General features: G+C 35.0%; 1 protein-coding gene across 7 annotated transcripts in view; it reads right to left on the minus strand.

Moving 5' to 3' along the window:
- DOCK7 (dedicator of cytokinesis 7) overlaps positions 1 to 21,933 on the minus strand; it is a 149,871-nt gene that overhangs the window by 61,328 nt on the left and 66,610 nt on the right. For 6 of the 7 annotated variants that reach the window (XM_081146123.1, XM_081146129.1, XM_081146127.1 and 3 more), the window contains exons 15-20: positions 19,808 to 19,925; positions 16,452 to 16,522; positions 12,698 to 12,836; positions 11,699 to 11,800; positions 5,437 to 5,523; positions 1,160 to 1,391 (exon numbers count right to left, since the gene is read on the minus strand). In XM_081146123.1, coding sequence (XP_081002249.1) covers positions 1,160 to 1,391; positions 5,437 to 5,523; positions 11,699 to 11,800; positions 12,698 to 12,836; positions 16,452 to 16,522; positions 19,808 to 19,925 — 749 coding nt within the window. The remainder of the gene's footprint in view (positions 1 to 1,159; positions 1,392 to 5,436; positions 5,524 to 11,698; positions 11,801 to 12,697; positions 12,837 to 16,451; positions 16,523 to 19,807; positions 19,926 to 21,933) is intronic. The other variant, XM_081146126.1, reaches the window with a different exon arrangement.

Consider the following 21,933-nt stretch of genomic DNA (forward strand, 5'->3'; position numbering starts at 1 on the left):
GACCAGAGCCATCAAAGACTATTGATTCCTTACAGAATCATAGTCTCAATTCCCTGAAATGTCATTGAAGAACCTACTTCATCTCCCCCACCACCTATCACCCCTATCACCAACCTTCCAATTTATCAGTAATTACTTATAATTTCCCTAACATTTCCAGGTTCATCTGTGTACTGTGCACATGCTGTTTCATCTCCCTGGACTAGTTTTTTACTGTCAGAGTCCTATTCATCTTTAAATGCTTATCTTTAAATGACCCAAGAATTACCTCTACTTACAAGTCTCCCTTAAAAAAATCCCAAGGCAATGAATACTCCTCTCCCACTTAACACAAAATTTCCCTAACAGCTCAACTACTTTGCAGGATTTTAGGTGGAAGATGTTAGCAAAAGTAGAAGAATAAATCTTGGAAAAAGGGTGAGAAACAAAAATACCTCTCCTTCTAGAACAACATAGAAGAAAAAAATAATACAGAGATTTTGAGTTAATGAAGGAAAGAACAGCTGTATTAAACAGAGAGCAGGTGAGTGAAAATGTAGTCTAGGTATATTATATGTCATATAAATGCAACATGATTTATGTTTGCCTATTTTCCTAACTAGTCTGTGAGATCTTTAAAATAAGAAACCATGCTTTGGACAGTACTTATCAGTGTCTGGGTGCATAGTAAGTGCTTAAAAAATACTTAGTGGGCCCTGGCCGGTGTGGCTCAGTTGGCTGGAGCATCACCCCGTACACTGAAGGTGGCATGTTCAATTCTTAGTCAGGGCACATACCTAGGTTGTGGGTTTAATCCCGGTCAGAGTGTGTATGGGAGGCAACCGATCAATGTCTCTCTCCTCCCCACCCACCCCTTTCCTTCCTCTCTCTAAAACCAATAAAAAAACATGTCCTCAGGTGAGGATTAAAAAATAAATAAATAAAATACTTAGTGAGTAAATAAATTAATTTGTTTCTGTAATTTGAGTAGAAGTCTGTATGGCACACTTTATAAAAAACAAAAGTTATCATTTTTTGGTATTAGAAACAAATAACACACACTCTCCCCCCCAATCAAATGCAGTCCTTAGGGATAGCAAATAGGAATCATGGTTCTATTTTGCAAAAGTTAGGAATACCCAATTATAAATTTTATGATTTCCCAAACATAAGTAATTACCTATTTGGCCAGCAATGACAGGAGGTCTAACAACTAAAAGTATCAGTTTATCAAGCAGAAGGTGAAGAAATCGGACTACTGGTTCCAACTGAGATGAATTCAATGCTGAAATACTGCTCTTCAATTCATTTTCTAAGTTATTTTCCATGATTCGCATGTCTCCAATTCGGACGGGGAACATGTGTTCATCCAGAGCATTGACAAGAGCAAAAAACTTGTCAAGATAAGGATCCTAAAACAAGGAATGAACAAAAGCACTAAATAAGTATAGCTCTGTAAATTCTCTAAACTATGAACCACTAATAAAACAGCTCATATTAATTGATAATACAAAACAGTACATATCAGTATATACAAACATTGTTTCCAATTAAACACTACATCTACAGGATGGGGCAAAAGTAGGTTCACAATTGTCAGTATAAAAAATAATACAATAATAAATAAATAATAATATAAAAATAAACTCTTTTGCATACTCACAACTGTAAACCTACTTTGCCGCACCCTGTACTTTCATTTATTATTGTAAAGTAGCCACTTCAAATACTACTGATTACTCAAGAAATACATTGCTACTAATTAAGAATTTTTCCCCCAGAGTGAGTCTGCCTTATCATTTTAGAGCTCAATTATTATCATAGTTTTGTTAGTAACCTACCTGTGCGCATTCTTAATTTATTGCCTCTCAGCTCCATCCACACCCATCATCTTTGCCACAAACTGAGTCAGATGCTTCAAACTACATTTCTCCCTTGTCAGGCAGCTTGTGGTTAGGCTCTGATAACCACGCGCTGTCTGGAAAGCTACGGGCGGCAGTCTGCCAGGCCTGGGGAATCAGCAGGGGCTTTTCTCCTCGTTTGTCCTCCTGATGGTGACTAGGAGATGTGAATACTGTGGCTCAGCGCTGAGAAACAGGGGCAGCACTGTTCGTCACAGTAACAGTCACCTTCACCAAGTTTCTTCCACACCACAGCATGGCAGGCAATGTGTTCCTGTAGAAGTGGTCCGATTCAGAGGTCTGATTCTCAGCCTTCAGAATCCACTTCTAGGTTTCTAAGCTGCTTCCTTATCATTTTCTGCAACTGCTATCTCTGTTACAATCATAGAATTCTCTTTTACCCCATTTAGTAGTGAATCATCTTTAACGTAGTTAACAATTTATATATAAATTTTCTCCATTCAAATTACCAAGTTTCCACCTCCTGACAAAATCCCGACTATTATTTAACCTCCTCTACACTAACAGAATCAGTCTTATTAAAAGTAGTAAGTGTCCACACCAGGATACATGCTTCCTCTTCCAGCTCCCAGCCTTCATTATACCTAGAGATGACCATGTGCTACAGTTCTGACCAATGAGATGTGAGCAAAAGTCTGTTGGAATTCTCTGAAGGCTTTTACTTAGTTAACAATGAAAATACACTTTAAGAAAAGATAGTAATGCTGAACAGCTTCACATTCATAATTTTAGTATTGTTCTAATTTGTTATGTATGTTTTAAATGAGTAAAAAATAATTCTCTGGAGTTCTAACTATACATCCATTAAATTTCAAAGATCTAAAGCAAAGTATAAAATATCATAAGAAACATTTATTGTCTTCAATCAATCCTTTAAAAAAGGTTACAATACATGATGAAATTGTTTTACATATTTATAAGATTTATAACTTTTGAGTATTAGTCATCAGAATTGTGAAGGCCAGAGTGCTACAAAGCAGACTTCCACTTTATTCTTCCCCTACATTCTATAGCTTCTAAATCATCTATATAACATATTTTGCTCCAAATCCTTCTTTGTCACACAAAGACAACACATGTATTAGCCTCCATAAAAACAAAGTTAGGAGTAAAGCATAAATATACTACCAACTTTAAAAAGAGAAAACTAACAATGATTATAGGAATAAAATAAAGCATGTAAAGTAATGTATTTGTATACTTAAGAAGACATATAATGTGATACTAAGAATACTTCTATTAAGGGAAAGAATATGTTTCAACTATATACTAAAATGTGAATCTTGCCCTGGCTGGTGTGGCTCAATTGGTTGAGTATTGTCCCATGCACCGAGAAGTTACCAGTTCGATTCCTGGTCAGGGCACATGCCCAGGTTTTGGGCTCTATCCCCAGCAAGGGGCATGCAGGAGGCAGCCCATCAACGTTTCTCTCTCTCACTCTCCCTTCCTCTCTCTCTGAAATCAATAAAAACATTAAAAAAATAATAAATAATTCAAAGAATAAAACAATGCCAGTGTTCTTAAAAAAAAAAGTCAATCTTATTATCAGAAGAATAAGGACTATAGGAAACATAGGACATATTCAGTAACAGGACAGGAAAAACTCCACTGGAGCTATTCTTTAACTGGGATCTACCTGTGTAGTGCTAAATAAAACCTTTTCTTGTTATTGTTTTAAAACATAAAAGTGCTCGGTCTTCTTATTTTTCCCTATCTCGCTGTGCAGAAAAGAGTTAACATAGGAAGCTTAAGACTGCTATCATTTGAAAGATCTTCTCACAAAGGTGGCCCTTTGCTAGTATCTAGAAACTTGGATTTCAGGAGGGTTCCTACTGATAGGGATGGTTCACATGCCCAAACTGTGTAGACAATATGGTTTATGCTGAACACCTGTTTTCCTTCTGGAAATCAAGAATTTTGGTATGTGTTAGGCAGAGGGTGCCTGTGTGACAAGTCTGTAGTAAAACCCCTGGGAACTAAGTCTCTAATGAGCTTCCCAGATAGAGCCCTCTGTGACTCCACTAGGAAATGACTCTTAGAAGCCTGTACCTTGTTCCCTCTGGACTTGAACTCTTTTGTCTTTGCCAATTTTGCTTTATGTATTTCACTAAGATAAATCATAGCTGTGACTATGAGTACATGCTGAGTCCTCTGAGTTCTGCTAAAAAAAAAAAATCACCGAATTTGAGGGGGCCTTGGAAACCCCTGCAAACCAGTCCTTCCCTTTTCAAGTTGGAGAACCTCTGAATTTCATTTTAAACACTTGCTTCTTCTCACTCTACATTTTCTCCCTGGAAAAGCACATTCACCAGTATAGTTTCAACTATCACATTTATTCTGTTACCTCTAATCCTGAACACGAAACTAATTACAACTGCCTATAGGACATCTTTATCTGAAGTGTGTAGGCACATCAAACTCAACAGGCTCAAAAATAAACTCATTATAGCTCCACAATTGCTCCCCCTTAGTGTGCTCCCAAATTTATTTCTCTCGTGCTTCCTATTTAGGTTAGAAATCACCATCTATCTGGACTCTAAATTCTACAGCATTCAAGTTTCTTCATAATCTGTTACCAGCCTGGTCTTCCATTCTCAGCCATCACAATTTCCCATGCACTTTAAACTGTGTCCACACCACATCACTTGCCCATACTTGAAAGATCACTGTCCCTTTACACTTGCTTTTTATCTATTCAGTTGCCCACCTTCTCTCTCTGTATGGTAAATGCCTACTTAGTGCAACACCTCAGTTCCCAGCAAAACAGATAACTCTCTCTTCTGTACTTGATTTAGTTCATATGTCTAACATAGTACTAATTTTATTGTACTGTAATTATTTTTACATTTCCCCCTGTTGTACGGTCCTTGAAGGGAAGTCTCTTTCCTTGACAGGTAACAGTATCCCTGATCTCATGATGCCTACAATCTAATGCAAGAGAGAACCAATAAACAAGTGCATATTATGTATGCATATGTACACACACACATGAAAGAAGACACACAGAAAGAGTGAGAGAAAGCGAAAGTGTGAGAGCGCATGAGAGCAAAAGGCAGTAGTAAGTGCAGGGTAAACCAATACAGAGTAATGGGGCTGCTGTGCTTGAGGGAGTCACCAGAGAAGGCCTCTGTGAGGTAAGGAGGAGCCTTCAACAGAGGTCAAAGGAATGTCAGAAGGAAAAGCATTCCAGCTAGAGGAAGTAAATGTAAAGGCTTTAAGGAGAGCTTGGCACGCTCGAGAAACACAGCGAGGGATATGGAATAAGTGATCAAGAATTCTTTCCACTTGAAACACCCAAGTCCGTGAGAAATAAAGTATATTGGATGAAGTCAATAAGTTTGAGAGGTAAAATGTTTGCTTTTGTTGACATTAACTAATATTTTGTTGATAAAAAGTAATTTCTAAATCTATACACTTTTAACTGACTTACACTCCTAAGTCTTACAGCAGGCAACAAAACTGATTTAAGTGCTAGACAATATGTTCAATTCATTCAAGTGAAATTTGATCATAAAAATCATTAACACTCACTTACTTGTGTATGGATAGATGAAACAGCAACAACTTCAACATTAAAAACACCTTTGTGATTATCTACCCATTTCATGCCAGGTAGAGGAACCTATAAAATATAAAATACAATTATCACCGGTGCGTAAGTTGATTATGAACTCTGAAAACAAATTTAAAAATTATAATATCTCAATGAGAAAAAATACTTTGAAATATATTTTTATGCACTGTAAATAAATGTAAAATTTGTTTTATTCTTATTACAAAATCAATGTTTTCTACAATGTTTTTCTAGAATTAAAAGGCTCAAAAAGCAAAAAGCAGAAAATATACACTCAAAATTCTATCTTCCCAGAGACTATTCCTTTATATAATTCCAAACTGTCCTCTATGCAAATATAGTTTTATACACACCCTTACATAGGTGATATCAAAGATATTATTTTGCAATCTGTTTTTCACATATTACACTGTGAATCTCTTTTCATGTCCACGCTATCATTTTAATGGTTTATAATATTCTATTTTCTTTATTTTAAACACCCCTCTTATGTTTTAAGTGGGCTTTAAAATATTCACAAGCCGAAGAAGTCTGTTTTAGCGATGAGAAAACATTTTTTTTTTGCTAGGAATTAAAATTACATAATAAAATCTTCTTTTTAAAAGAGAGAACATCAGTTCCCTCTATTCCTCCTGCTAAGTACTGCTAAAAAAAAAACACCTCAATATGATCCGAAAAATGAACATAGAGACTGAGGGTGGACAGAAGAATGCAGACAGGCCAGGAACCTCAGGATGGGAGAGAACTATAAGGCAGTGTTTCCGGGGTTTTATTTTTGCCTCATATATCCTGGACTAGGTGCTAGAGAAGCAGATGAGTCAGAAACACCAAAAGGAGCAGCCAAAAAAAGCTCCAAGAAAAGCCTGCTCTCTTTAGTCAAAGCCAGTACTTGCCCTACTCTGGCAAAAACAAATTGCCGCCCCACCTCACCTCCATAGGCTGAGTGGAGAGCCTGGGTGTCCACCCTCAGGTGGCTGCAATGAGGTGAAAGATGTTCACCCCTCCCCACACACATTGGGTGGTATCAGAGAAGACAGAGGTGGTGGAACTGATCCCAGCCCAGTGGTACACCCACCAACTGTGGTGTCAGTGGAGGCCAAGAGGAAAGTAGTAACAAGGTGCCCCTCCTCCTCACAGCCAGGGAGGTATCAGCAAAGCCTACTGGGGATTGTGAAATCTAAGCCCCTGCCCCAAACACACTGCAGCGTGAGGAATGTGGACCTTTACCTGGTAACAGCTTCTACCCCCACTGCTAAAACACAAGACATAAATAAGATCTAGAGTCAAAATATCTAAAATGTTCATGATGTAATAAAAAAATGCATCATACTAAGAAGCAGGAAAATCTCAACTTAAATGAGAAAAAGACAATAGACACCAATACTAAGATGACACAGATGTTGGACAGATTTGACAGAATTTTAAAGCAGCCATCGCTTTAAAAAAAACCTACAAACTACAGTAAGTAATTATGAATACCTGTGAGACAAATGACAAAAATATAGTCTTAGCAAAAAAAAAAAAAATTAAAAATAAAAGAGGGATTTCTTTTCCATGGTTTCATATTTTTATGTGTAGAAAAGAAAATCAGGAGGGGGTCAATGGGGGAAAAGGGACATCTATAATACTTTCAACAATAAAGATAAATTAAAATAAATTAATTAAAATTTAAAAAAAGAAAAGAAAGTTAGTTTCCTGTTAAATAATTCAACATAAATAGGTAGAAGATGCAATGTCTCTACTGAGGTAAATAATACAGATTTGGAAACATTTTTGGCAAAGAAGAAAAAGCTGGTGAATTGAAACTACTCAAAGCAAGAATCACTACTAGCTCTCTCAATCCCCAAAACTGTTTTCAGTTACCAAAAAATAAAAATAAAAATAGGATACACAAGTAAAATGTGAATACATACTTCTTTAAAAATAGCGGTTCTCAAAGTTTGAACTTTGGATCAGCAACGCAAACATCATCTGGGCACTTGTTTGAAATGTAAATAATTAATCCCCAACCCACATCTGCATCAGAAACTGGGGGGGGGGGGGGGGGGGTGGTGAAAGGTTCAAAATGGTGTTACAACTCTCCAGATGATTTTGATGCTTGCTAAAGTAAGAACTGCTGTCTTAAAAAATTCTAACAAGCAGTGTGGTAAAAGGAATGGCATAATAGCAGCAAATACTACTTTAATACTCTTTATGTGCTTGGCACCATTCTAAATGCTCTGCATACCATTAAATCATTCAATCATCAGCACAAATCTTTATTATAAGTATAAATTATTCTTCTCAATTTACAGATGAGAAAAGTCAGGCACAGAGAGTGTCGTGTCTTAACTCGGGCTGCTTTTATAAAATAGCATACACTGGGTGGCTTAAGCAACAGAAATTTATTTTCTCACAGTCAGGAGACCAGAAGTCCAAGACCAAGGCACCAACATGGTCAGTGTCTGGTGAGAACCTCCTCCTAGCTTGCAGATGGCCACCTTCTCACTGTGCCCTCACAAGAGAGAGAGCAAGCTCTCTGGTGTCTCTTCTAACTAATTCTATCATGAGGCCCCACCCTCTTGACCTCATCTAAACTTCCCTTTCAAAAGCCAAATCTCCAAATACTATCACACGTAGGGAGGCTGGGGGTTAGGGCTTCAACATATGAACTGGACTGGGGGGGGGACATACAATACAGTCCATAATAGAGAGATTAAGAAACTTACTCCAGATCATACAACTGGAAGTGGTGGAACCTAGAGTAAAAGAAAATTACGCCACACTGCCTTTCCAAGTATATGAGGTTTAAAACAACAAAAACTTTCACAACCCCACGCCCCTTCAAGAACTAACTTTGCTAAATTTGAAGTATATTTTCCAAGCTATTTCCTACACAATTACTGATGTATACTGACATACAATTCAGATGATAGTGTTGTTGTTTTTTTAAAATATGTCTTTATTGATTTCAGAGAGAGGAGTAGAGAGGGAAAGATAGAAACATCAATGATGAGTCATTGATCAGCTGCCTCCTGCACACCCCTACTGCGGACCGAGCCCGAAACCTGGGGCATGTGCCCTGACAGGGAATAGAATGGTGATCTCCTGGATCATAGGTTGATGCTCAACCACTGAGCCACACCGGCCAGGCTATGTTATGTATATTTACCACAAATTTTTCAAAAAGAAAGCTCGTTTTTTATAGCTAGAGAGAAAAAGAATATGGGATGGGGAGGCATAAAGAAATGATGTAAGCTATTGTCACTGTTCTAGCTCTTGGATTGCATGGTGGATGCATGAGTGTTTATTATTAAATAAAAAACAATAAATTGAAAAATGCAATTATCCATATATAGATTTAACCACTGTAAAGTTTAAAAATATGCTATCTACTGCCCTGGTGTGTTTGGCTCAGGGGTTAGAGTGTCATCGGCCTGCGGACCAAAGGGTTGCAGGTTTGATTCCTGGTCAAAGGCATGTACTTGGGTTGTGGGTTCCATCCCCAGTAGGGGCAGAGGCAACCAATAGAGATGTTTCTCTCTCTCCCCCCACTCCCTCCCTCCCTTCTAATCTCTCTTAAAAAAAAAACACAGTGAAAAAAATATCCTTGGGTGACGATTAACAACCACCAAAAAAACCACCTCCAAAACAAAAATCTTTTAAAAAACACCCCCCCACACTATATGATGATCTTTGCATACCTATGCAAATATATCTATAATAGGATAAATACTTAGAAGTATAATTCATGAGATAAAGGGTATGTATATTTTTCATTGTGACATATCAGGCAAAAATAATAAAAACTATTTTAAGGTCCAATCGACTATGATGAGTGCTAAATACCATAAACCTACAGAGAAAAAAAGCTGGTGACAGACTGCCATGCTGGTCTCCAAGTCAATCTTCCATGAATTTTATAAGCATGAATCTGCTTCCTGAAGCCCGATAAACACTGATCCTGAAAAACTGATGACACTAAACTGAGGTAAATTCACCAAAAATACCATTACTCTGTTGAGGTATATTGGTGGCTAAGGTTTTTCTCTCACCATAAAGTTCCAAAAATTATTTAACAAGAATGAATCTAATTTTGGACATTTTATGCTTGAGTTATCTGTGAAACATCTTGGTAAAGACATTACTAGGCATTTTAATTTACAGACAAATAACTGGCAACAAGTGGATGAGCAGAGAGGCAGGTTTAGGATTCATCAACTAACAGTAGGAGTCAAGAACCTCTTGATTTTTGTATAAGTTATACACTTTGGGAGTACCATTCGCATGAACTGTAGCTAGTGGTCCTGCCTAAGAAGAGTGTTTACAGGTTCAGAGTGAAATGAATACAAAAACTTGAGGGAAACAGTTAACAACCAAGAAGATGAGGCAAAACAAAGCCACACAAAGGTTTATCTTCCTTTTTACCCAGTTTTAAAAAGAAAATGATCCATTGATCACTGGAAATGGCCAGTGAGTCAAATATCATAAAACAATAGTTCACTGGTTATAGAAATCAGTTTATCAGTATCTAAGCATGCTTACATGGCTTATTTCATATTCTAAGGCCCCAAAAAACTACTGAAGTTAACCATACTCAAGCAAAGCTCAACTTCAGCCAGGAAAGTAAATAAAAAATTGCATTAAGCAATGAGCTATAAAAGTTGAATGTTAAATAGTTATCTCTCATGTATTTTAAATTAAGCGCTAAAACTAATAATATTTACTATTCTTTAAATATGACAATAAAGCTAAGAATATATACTGTTGTTTTACTACGATAATTAAAATATACAAAAGTTTAAGTACTTTTAATCAGGTGGTTTATCTCAATCAGCCACATTATATATCTATAGTCAAATCCAAATCATCACCACATTCTTTTTATATGAGCACACACAACATAGCTAGAAAGAAGCCACCAACTTCCCTTTAGAAAGCCGACCTTGCATTTGCAAATCAAGGAAAAACAAATATTTAACTTCCATAATATTATATTTTCTTCTAAAATATTTCCTTTTGAAATATAACGCTAGCCCTGGCAGAAGACTAACTTATTTACTGAAAAAATGTGTTCCTGAAAAACTAAATGACAGATGTGGGAAGGAATGGGAGAGTCAGACTTTTAATTCCTACTGTCTTCATTCATTTAATAAATATTTATTGACTGCCCACTGTGAGCCAAGCTGTATTCTAAATACTTATAGATACAGCAAGGCACAAGAAAGACAAAGCCCTTTCCCTCCTGGAGTTTATTTTCTATAGACAATAGATAAAGATACATAATCTATAAAGTCAGCAATAAGTATTCATTCTGAGGATAAAGCAAAGTAAAGGGATAAAAAGTGGCGGAGGCTACTACCTAAAACGTTATCACAGACAGCCTCATCTGAGTGAAACGAAGAAGCAAGTTTTGTGGCAAAGCACTGCCAGCAGACGGAAGTGCAAAGGGCCTGAGGTGGGAATGCTCTTTTCCTGTGTGAGCAGCAGCAAAGGCACTGTGCCACATGGTTAGAGCAGAGTGAGACAATGGTGAGAAATGAGGTCAAAGCAGTAGCGTTATATTGCTGCTGTTGCTTTTTTTTTTTTGAATAAAAACAATACTGATTTATTTGTGAATACTTTCTGAGTTCTATCCTGAAAAAAAATGCCACCAGGACAACATTCACAGTACATATTTCAGATTAACGTTTATATTTATGGTCAAAGCATTAAGTGGCACTAGTAATCACCATGCAACAGTTCTCTCTGGTTTTTCAACAGTGGCTATTGATTCTTGAGGTGATATCTTTCCAGTGTTTTTGTTTCCTTCAAGTAACATAATCATCAAAGCCCCTAATGTCTCTTAAAGTAGCATGTTTATAGATACTTTATTTTCACATATATGATCATTAATTACAAAATGATTCTAAAAATGAATTTAAATCTGTTCTCCTCCCTCCAGCCTTTTAAATATTATCTACTAAAAGAAAGACTTATTTATTTAAAGAAGCTTCTCATGCTACAATATAAAAATTCTCCAAATTTATCTTTTCTTTGAGTTGATATTTCATGTGTTATTTTGATTTAAAATGAATATACTTATATTTTTTAAAGGAGTATGAAAACTTCTAAGTATTCTATAATTTTAATTATAAGAGAAAATAATATAGACAGAATTGCAAGGTTTTGTTTGAGAAAAACACCTTTGTACAAAAAACCCATTTTATTCAATTTGGAGATTTTCAATGTGAGACATACTGACCTCAGGAGACAGTACAGAATAAGCCTGTGGTGGTTTTTCCAGTGAGACAGGCAGGCAAAACTGCCCGGTCTTTAATCGTCCATTCTGAAGCATTGGTATCCACTTTGAAACAAAAAGGAAATAATATTCATTTAAATATGTTTGTTACAAAAGTAACTGCTTGGAAAATCTATTTTAAGAACTTGATACCAGTCTCATTTGTCTCACATCCCCAAACACCGAATGGATGTAATTATGAGCCTTTATAATTTCTCCAAAGTTTGCCTGGCAATATTTTATTAAGGATGATCCATGAGACATTGTTAGTACTAACTAACTATATTTAATCTATAGAAGGTCCATATTAGCCAAGGGAAAGTTGGTAGTAGAGAAAGGCCAGGAAGTATATCAATTTTATATGGGTAACAGTATCAATGTAAATAAGGAAAAAAAAGATTTTATTAGATATGAATGTTGAAAAGAAAACTTGTATGAACATAAATTTATTTTCTTGCATTTAGCAAAATTCATGTCACAAACTGCAAGAGACAAAAAAAATGAATCAAACGTTAACTTTTCTCCTTTGGATGGCGGCATCATTTTTCTGACTAAATCGTAATAGCATATTATGATGTCCTTCACCTTAGGTTTACTTTTACAATTCAATCATAATGACTTTCAAAAAGTACTCAAGGGTTTAATTGCCTTTAATTAAAGTAAAAATGTATTTAATTGCCAAAAGTCTTTTTTATCATTTTTATATTCAAACTATTCTTTTCTGAAGAATCCTTAAAACATTATATTTATATTGCATTGTTCGGTAAACACACAATAATCAGGACCAACACCTAAATGTTTAGACATGTTAGTCAATTAATTACATTAATGAGCATTTTCTTGTTAGTGACTCTTCCTAACCAATGTGGAAAATCAGGTAAGAAATATTATACCAACTATATCTTAAATACTGAACCTATTTTTAAGATCAAAGAGCTAAGTATTTAACAAAAATATACTTACTGTATATCCAACAGGAGTCTCAAGAGGAGTATTTTGTTTTTGTTGACAACTAACATGATAAAAAGTAAAAAGCAAGTGATGATGGTCAGTTAAAGTAGCAGGGAGTTTAACTTTGATTTCTTCATGAAAATCAGGAGACCTTCATACAAAACAACAACAACAAAACAAAACAGATCAATAGTCAGTAATTTGTTCAAAATAAATAATTATTGCAATTGTATATTTGGGTAATTTTAAAATTAATTTCAGGATTCATGCTTAATTTTTCTTCTAGTCCAAATATTTTGCTTTATTCACAAATAAGTAACTAACTCCAACTTCCAGATGAGGGAGCTGTCACTGTTTCTGAAACTTCTCCTATTTTTATTAATGGCTGAGTAATTCTATTATTTGAAAATTCATTAATAATTACCACCTTGATGCTGAGATCTTCATTAGATTGGAAACTATAAAAGAGGAGGCTATAGCAAGGCTTTCTATATTTCTAAACCAATTCTGATACACATCACATAAAAAATAATATAAATTTTTATAAGTGTATATTTTAAAACCATACCACGGAAAAACATTTTTCTGTTATAGGAAGGAGTACAGCCTCAAATTAAGATTAATTTGTATTATCCTTTTGTAAAAAAGAAAAAAGGTATCTTTAGACAGCTTAGTATCAAGTGGGGCTCTCTATGAAATGTCTACTTCAATTACCCCATTGCTAAAGAAATAAATAATGTTACTAAAACATGGACTAGTGTATTGACTAACAGCTCAAAGAAAAGAAAAAAATCTGGAACACCCACAAAATATGTTTATCCCACATTTTAGAAGTGTCTCCAGCCATTATAAGAATACAATAAATATCATATTTGAACAAACCAACAGAATTTTCATCTCAATATTCATTGAGAATTTTTGTAGGAAAGCATGGCTGCTATTTATGATATAGACTTAAAAGGGATAGAATCTTAGCATCCCACTCTTCCATGATGAGTTAGTCTCTCTCAGAGTTATCTTCAATGAAAATGCTTCCAAACCATATAGCTCCAACTACCTTTAAAGTGAAGGCTCTTCCACATAAAAACCAATTAGGGTTTTTTTCTCTGATGCTAATCAGTCAAATATCCTTCTCAAATAAGCCTCAAAAATGCTAAGGGGTATAGATTTGATCACAGAAATAGTAAGTGCAATGAAGCTTTTAATAATCAAAGAAAGATAGCTAATGGTAGCCATCTGAGAATGTGGTGACTATGGTGGGTAAAAGATGCTATACATCTTATTACTGATCTCCCTAGTCACCACTGAATTATGAGAAAGTTGAATTTACTAGCAATGTTAGACGGTACTGTCATTTTAATTCTAGTATTGCTAAGAGCAACAAAAATAAAGACTTAGCCACAAACTGAAATACTTTTAGAAATTACGACTTTCTTTATCAATATCTTTCCTTGCATTGAGTATTTTAGTTCATGTCTTTCCTCAAATTATATTGTGTGAAGACTGTTATGGAAAATTAAACATCTACCAGTTACTCATCAGCAAGTGAACTTGCCCACCTTTAGGTTAGGCATTGTATTACTTCTGTGATGGTTTTAAAGATGAACATAAAAAAATAATTACCCTCAAAAATATACAATTTGGTCAAAATATAATTAAGCAGGGGTTAGCAAACTATGGCCCACAGGTCAAATCCAGTCAACTGTCTAGTTTTGTAAAAACTACAAACTAAGAATAGTTTTTATACTTTCAAAGGGTTGAAAAAAATCAAAGGAATAATATTTCACTTTAAATATTATACGGACTTCAAATTTCAGTGCCCGTAAATAAAATTCTATTGGAAGACAGCCATCTCCATTCATTTGCAACTTTACTTACTGGCTATGGCTGCTTTTGTACTACAACAGCAGGGCTGAGTAGTTGCAACAGAGACCACAAGGCCCACAGGGCCTAAATATATACTATTTGGCCCTTCATGGAAAAAGTTTGCCAACCCCTGGTACAGAGCATATAAAGTTAAGTGCTTCAAGAACAGAGTTCAACAGATTAAAGTTTTAGATCAGAGAATTGTATTTAGGAAGAGATATATGATATGGGCCATAAAAAATGAGTAAAAGTTCAGTAGGTAGAGGCAATCAGTATATAGTAGAAATAAAGATCCAAGAAAGGCCCAGAAACAGGACAGCATAGATTATGTTTGGTGATGAGGCAGAAAGAAAATTATCAAGATGTAAAAGATGATTGAATATTAGAGAAAAGAAGAAGGCAAAGATGTCTTAAAGTTTAGTCAGAGTAACTGGAAAATTGGTAGTACTATTAATAAAAATAAACAGACAGATAAGGTCTGGAAGAGGGCCAGGATTAAATAGATGGAAACTGAAAAGGCAGCAGGGAACCCAAATGAACATGCCCACAGGCCACTGAAAATGCAGGTCTGTACCTCAGAAAGAAGGTTATGACTGAAAATGAAAGTTGTGAACAGTCCACATAAAGGTAAAAGTAGTAGCATTTTCATTTAATGTAACTCTGAGAAATACATATAAAATTATTTAGGGAGAGAATGTTATAGAAAAAGAGGGTTAAGGACAAAACCTTAGGGTGTTTTGTGTGGAATGTTTATATTTGAAAGAAAAGGAAAAATTGGAATAATTACTACAGAAGAAAAAAAGTGTTTAAAGAGATAGAAGGAAATTGAGAGAGGGCCTTAAAAAAAAAATGAGAAAGAAGAAAGTTTTAGGGAGGGCAAGAGAAAACCATGCTACACAACAACACTGCAGAAAGATTTGTTTTTAAAGAATAGGAAACTTTAGCTTCTTTTTGGCAATTAGAGATGGAGCTAATGAAACAGGAACAGGAGACTGATGATACAAGAGAAGGGATAACTGATGGTCATATTCTGGAAGATGCTAGATAAGACTGAGAGCAGAAATGGAACAATTCACATTGAGCAGGAGGAAAGGCAGGTCAGTACAAATTTATCTGAGGTGAAGAGCAAAAAAGTTGATGGATCTCAAGTGGGATGGACTCAATCAACTTTGATAAAGTAGGAAAGCTAAGAGTAAAGCAAAAAGAAAAGAGGTAGGAGCTAGAGGAAGGGGAAGAAACACTTAAAATAGCTACTGCAAAATAAGAGAGAGGGTAAAAAAGTTATGACAAAAATATTAACAAAAATTTATCTTTTGGGGCCAAAAGAAGATAAAATAAAGTAAAATGAATTACTATAGCCCTGTCATATGATAAAATAATCTGTGATCATCCTGACTGGTACAATTTTGTGCTTTTTCTCCAACAGCATTAAGTTAAAAAAGAACAAAAGCAGAAACTAAAGGTTATTCAAAGTTAACAATTTCTCAAAGAAGTAAAATGGAAAGGCACTAAAGCAAAGGATTATTGGATGTTGAAAATACCATCAATTTAACTGACTAATGGGTTCAAGCTTAGTAAAGAGTTAAGTAACGCTGCAAAGTATTAGAGGAATATAACAGGGAAAGGCCAAAAAACCAGAAGCCACAAAGATAATCAATAATAATATAATAAAAATGAAAGGACCAGAGAATTTGATAGAAAAGATGTTTTGTGTTTAAAGCCTCATATTTCAGATGTCTATAGAAAATGTGAATCCGCACATTGAAAATTATAACTTTGATGTCAGCTGTCTGAAATTGCACATTCAGTGCAGCAAAGCATTTGGTAAACACACTAACGTGAGTGCTAACAATGCCACTGAGAGGTGAGTAACTTTGAAAGAAATATTTGAATTCAGTACCTGTTATGATATACTACGGCTGTATAGGCTTCCTTTGAAAATTCTGAACAGCTAGATTTACCAAAGATTACCTGTAACAAATAACAGCATGTTGAAACTTTGTTGTAATAAATGCTGGATGTTTCATATCTATGTAAGAATTTGTCTGATTTAATAACTATTTGAGAACAATGGGCAAAATCAGCCCAGTGAAGAACAATGTGCCTACTGACGTTCATTAATAAGTTCAATTGCTTAATTCTAAATTTCTTTTCAACTATAGACCCATCTGACATTCAAACATTCAAAAAACTTCTATCCATTATATTTATATATAGGGTGTCCCAAAAAATGTATACACATACTTTGAATAATTATAAAGGAAGTGTTTATTAAAATACATTTCATTTTCAAAATTGAGCTATCAGCTATTAAAATGTGTATATATTTTGGGGGGACACTGTATATATTGGGCAATAAGGTACATTTCTTTCTTTTCTCTTAAGAAGATAAAGAGTTTATTTTCAAATCTGGATTTAGTACATCATTTGGAATTTATATAAGAAATATGGTCCTAAAATGGTGGCATATATCTACTATACAAATTGGGGGCTTCTCCACTAACACAGCAATCATTCTGAAAGTCAAATATATATTATTTATAAATGATATTTAAAAATTCTATTTTAGGTATCCTTTGCTTCCAGTACTCCCTATAAGCTACTCTACAATGGAGGAGCTCCATTTTATATTCTTACATATGTATTTTTTAAAAATCCACCACATTAAAAAAAATACAATACTTTTGGAGATGGTTTAGCAGTGAAATAATACAGTCTTATATATCTGCCTCTTGAATTCTAACAGCAAGTGGTGGTTAATTAGAGCAGCTGATTAGATCAATGGCTCAATGATGTCACTGTCATAGCTATGATTCCAATGGAGACAGTTCGGCTTGCAATGTTATCTAGCCATAGACTGAACTCTCAAGTCTGGCCAGCAATCTCTACGTATGCATGAACAGGTATGCAGTCATGTCAGCACACTTCCATCAACACAACTGGTAAAACAACTCAAAGTTTATTCCTTATACAAAGGGATTCATTGGCACCATAACAAAAGAAAAAGAACAGATTAACAGGTATTGTGTCTCTTTTTGCAGTATCTCAAGCAGGTCCTTTTATTTTACGGGTATGTAAAGTGTAGTAATTCTGATTCTCCTCGATAACTCCAATTTCATCAATTTGCTAAGAATACTTTACTATGTTTTTATAAAAGGTTGTTCCAGTGCCAGAATTAGTTTATGGTTTATCATATAGACATTATATGATCAAAAAGTTATCTTAGTCCTTTTTTAAAAAAATAAGCAAACAAAATGTGTCCTGTTTATACACTCTTTCAAACCAACCACTCACATAAACAAAAGCATTATATTTTCATATTGTTAATAATACACAAATAAAGGAATGCAGTACCTTTTTTCAGCTCTGAGAAGCTATCATTTTTCACAAAGTAACTCATTTGTTTTCATAACATGAATGACATACAGTGGAAAGTATTCCTTTTTTGACCATTTGACATGTATTTTTAATCATTTATCAATATGAACTGAGTATCAAATATGCGCCAAGCACTAAGAAAGGCATTAAGATATAAATATGAGTAAGACATGGTTGGTCCCTGCCCTCAAGGAGCTCCCAGTCTAGTGGACATGATGAAAAAATAAACATATAATCATAAAGTGATAAGGCCCATAACAAAGTGAGAAGATGCTATGATAGCACCAAAAGAGGGAGTGGTCTAACTGCAATGTGGATGGATGCAGCTAGGGCTCTGTAGAGGGGGCCATATAGATGGTAAGACAAGGAAGAATTTGTTAGGCAAACAATGAAACAGATTATTTTACACATATTACATTTGTTATAAACTCAAATTCAAATGGCAATTCACATATAAGATAACAAAGCATCTATTTTCACAATCCAGTATCTTTTTATTATTAACTAAGTATATTCATTCCTTCAGCAGAAATAAAGAGCTAGGAAAAAACATGAAATGCTAATTTGAATCTCAAAAATAAATTCTACATATTCAACAAATATTTATTCAAAATGTTTTATATGCAAGGATCTGAAACAGCTGCCATAGAATACAAAGATGAATAATTTGTGCTTGCTGCTATCAAGATCTAAAAATGCCGATGAAATTGAGGCAATAGAGAAGAGAATATACAGCTTTCTTAGTTAGAAGGAAATGAGAACTCGATTCAAATGACTGACACCAAAGGCTAAAATAAAACTGTTAACAATGCACCTATTCTTAGCTCATTTGCATTCCACTAGGGTTATCAGAAGCTGAACATCTACAGTGACAGTTATGCTCTTATTCTATACGTTACTAACTTCAAGTTGAGCCAAAAATCTACTTACATGGAACTTGTATTTATTAGTGTCCCACAAATACTAAATCATAATTTGGTCAGCTTCCCCAGTCTGGCCTCAATCTACTATTTCTGATTTACCTTCCATTGTTCTGGCTCAATGGCAACTCACCACTGTACCTCTGCTGAAGGACATTCTCCAACTGAATTGTGTTTCTACCCTCACCATCTAGACCTATTGCCATTTAACATTTTCACCACCTTTATGGCATTCTCTTCTACCACTGAACACCAATGCCTTTGAATCTCTATGTCAATTTTCTATAATTAGCACATGCCTTGGTTCTCAATACTGGCTGCAAAATGTAATCCTTAGAGGAGATTGTAAAATACTGATACCTGCCTGGTTCCTATACCCAGAGATTATAATTTAATTGGAATGAGATTCAGTCTGGGCACCAATATTTTTTAAAGTCCCCCAGGTAAGTGCCAAGGTTGAAAGCTATTGCCAGAGTTTCTCAACAAAGATGGGAAGAACCACACATATTAGAATCACCTGGAGAGCATTTCAAACTATACCACAGCCCCTTACTTCCCACTCCCGTGCCTGGCCTTTCAGTCTAAAGGAGGAGAATCAGAATCCAGATGCCAAGACAGAGGAAAGGTATCTGTGCTTTGTTATGAGTACCCTAGGTAATTCTGATCTGACCCTCTTTCGAAAGTCACTATTTTAGAATTTTATGTATTTGTCTTATATCCTCTAGGTTACAAGTCTTATTCATCTTTGTATCTCTGGGAGTGCCTTGCACATACCAAATCCTCAATAAATAAGACTTCAAGGAAATTTATTATTATCTGTACAGGAAGTAATGCAGTTAGAAATGTGGTTTACAAGATCACATTAATTTCCAGTTTAAAGCTACCAACCAAGTGATACCAAAAAAGTGTCTATTTGAACTATATATGACGAATAGGAAAAGTAAAGAAAATTTCTTACCGGCATGGCATTGCTCGGATCCTCCCCATACATAAACTGGACTTTCACTGTTATATTTCTGGCAGAACCTTGACGATTGGCAAAATTGAGACTCTGAGGGTATATGTAGAGAAGATTTCTGTGAAGGCAATAGTATACACGATAGTAAATACATATCTAAAAACACTGTCACTACATGTCACAAAAGAGACTGATGAACAAATACTGAATTATTAAATTTGCTAATTATTAATACTATGCTAAGTATCTTCATATACAATGCTTTATTTGATCCTTAGAGCAATCATCCAAAGAGATATACTCCAATTTTGGAGATGAACTGAGGCCCAGAAAAGTTAAGTAAGTTTCATATACAACCAAGTATGTGGCAGAGCTGAAATGAGAATAGAGGTCAGTCAGACTTCCAAGCACATGTTCTTTCCTCTACACGAGGCTTTTGGGAAATGGGTACAGACTGAAACATTATTAAGAAATTCAAAGACAGTTCTAATATTCTCTTAGTTTCTCCACACAGATATAAATAGGATGACACTTATAAACACGGCTTTTGTATAAATGTGATCAAGAATTTAAGAGGTATAATATTCCACATTATTGGTCAAAAACATATGACAATATGGTAAGTATAATGAACAGTAGTATTAGGTAGTTACTATGAGACAATCACGTATTACTCTGCATTTGACTTCATGTCCAGTTTATGATCTTGCATCTTACACAACTTTAATAGTCCCCGCTGCAAACAGAGGAGAAATAATTCAATAATTCAACACAGAGGAGATATAATTCACCAAAGAGCTAAAAAAAAAGAATTAGAGTTACTTTAGCTGAAGTCTAGTGTTGACAGCTGATAAACAAAACTTCAAGTATAGTAATAATATAATATAATAATATAATAACTGCTAGGACAATGAAAATAGGTCTAAATTTTCTGGAAGGAGGTAGGGCAGTATAGAAATTTGAAATGAAGACACCCTTTGATCCAACAAACCCACCTCTAGCCTAAGGAGAAAACTACACACTTGTACACAAATGGGTGTGTCCAAAGAAATCCACTACAACATTTTTGATAAAAGGACAGAATTACAAATAATTACAAATAAACACAATGTTCATCAGTAACTGGATTAATTACATTAATACTTATTAATAAATAGGAATAGTATGGAGTCCCCAGAATGACAATGTACAGTAGTACTTATTCATGTAGAAGGAGATATCCAGCATGTTGGATGAAAAAAAGCAGGTTCCAGAACAGGACATAGAGTGGCATTATCCTACTTGTAGAAATTGCGGGGGGGGGGGGGGGGGGGAGTAAAAGGAATTAAAGGAATGAGTAAAAAGGATATTTCTGAAATATTCATAGTGGTTAATAGTGATGGTTCTAGTTTCTTTTTTATAATTTTGTTTGAATTTTTTTTACAGTGAGAACATATGATCTTTATAATTAGAAAAAGCAACAAAGTAATTTCCATGGTGGGAGGATGGGTGTGTATGACAAGCATACAATCTGAAAATCACTAAAGAAATGAAGAAGTCAGTTGTACTCAAAATAGTCAAAAGCACCCTGGCCAGGTGGCTCAGTTGGTTGGAGCATCGTCCTGTACACCAAAAGGTTCAGAGTTTGATTCCTGGTCAGGGCACATACCCAGGTTTCCAGTTTGATCCCTGGTTGGGGTAGTCAATCGATGTTTCTCTCCCTTTTATTGATGTTTCTCTTCCCCCCTCCTCCCCCGCCCTAAAAAAAATCAATGAAAACATATCCTGGGGTGAGGATTTTAAAAAAAAGAATCAAAAGTACAAACGGCAAATATGGAAAGGTTATGATTGGTTGGTTTCCTAATAAAAGAACTAAAAAGCAAAGACAACTATGGCTGACTAACCACTGAAGTCATCAAAACAATTTGTATAGGAAATACTGATTCTGCACCAGGAAATAAAGAAAGATTAAGAAGCCCTCCTCTGGTCTTGAGGAACACAGTCTGATAGGAAGAAATACCTATAAACAGACCATTTCAAAACAACATAGTATTGTGAGAGGTACACAGAAGCCGTGGGAAAAAGAGATAGTTGACTGCGGGGAACTCTTTTCATCTTCTACCTTTACAATACATATTTTTTAAGAA

This window comes from Miniopterus schreibersii (genome assembly GCF_964146895.1).
Source record: "Miniopterus schreibersii genome assembly, chromosome: 8".
Taxonomy (NCBI): Eukaryota; Metazoa; Chordata; class Mammalia; order Chiroptera; family Miniopteridae; genus Miniopterus; species Miniopterus schreibersii.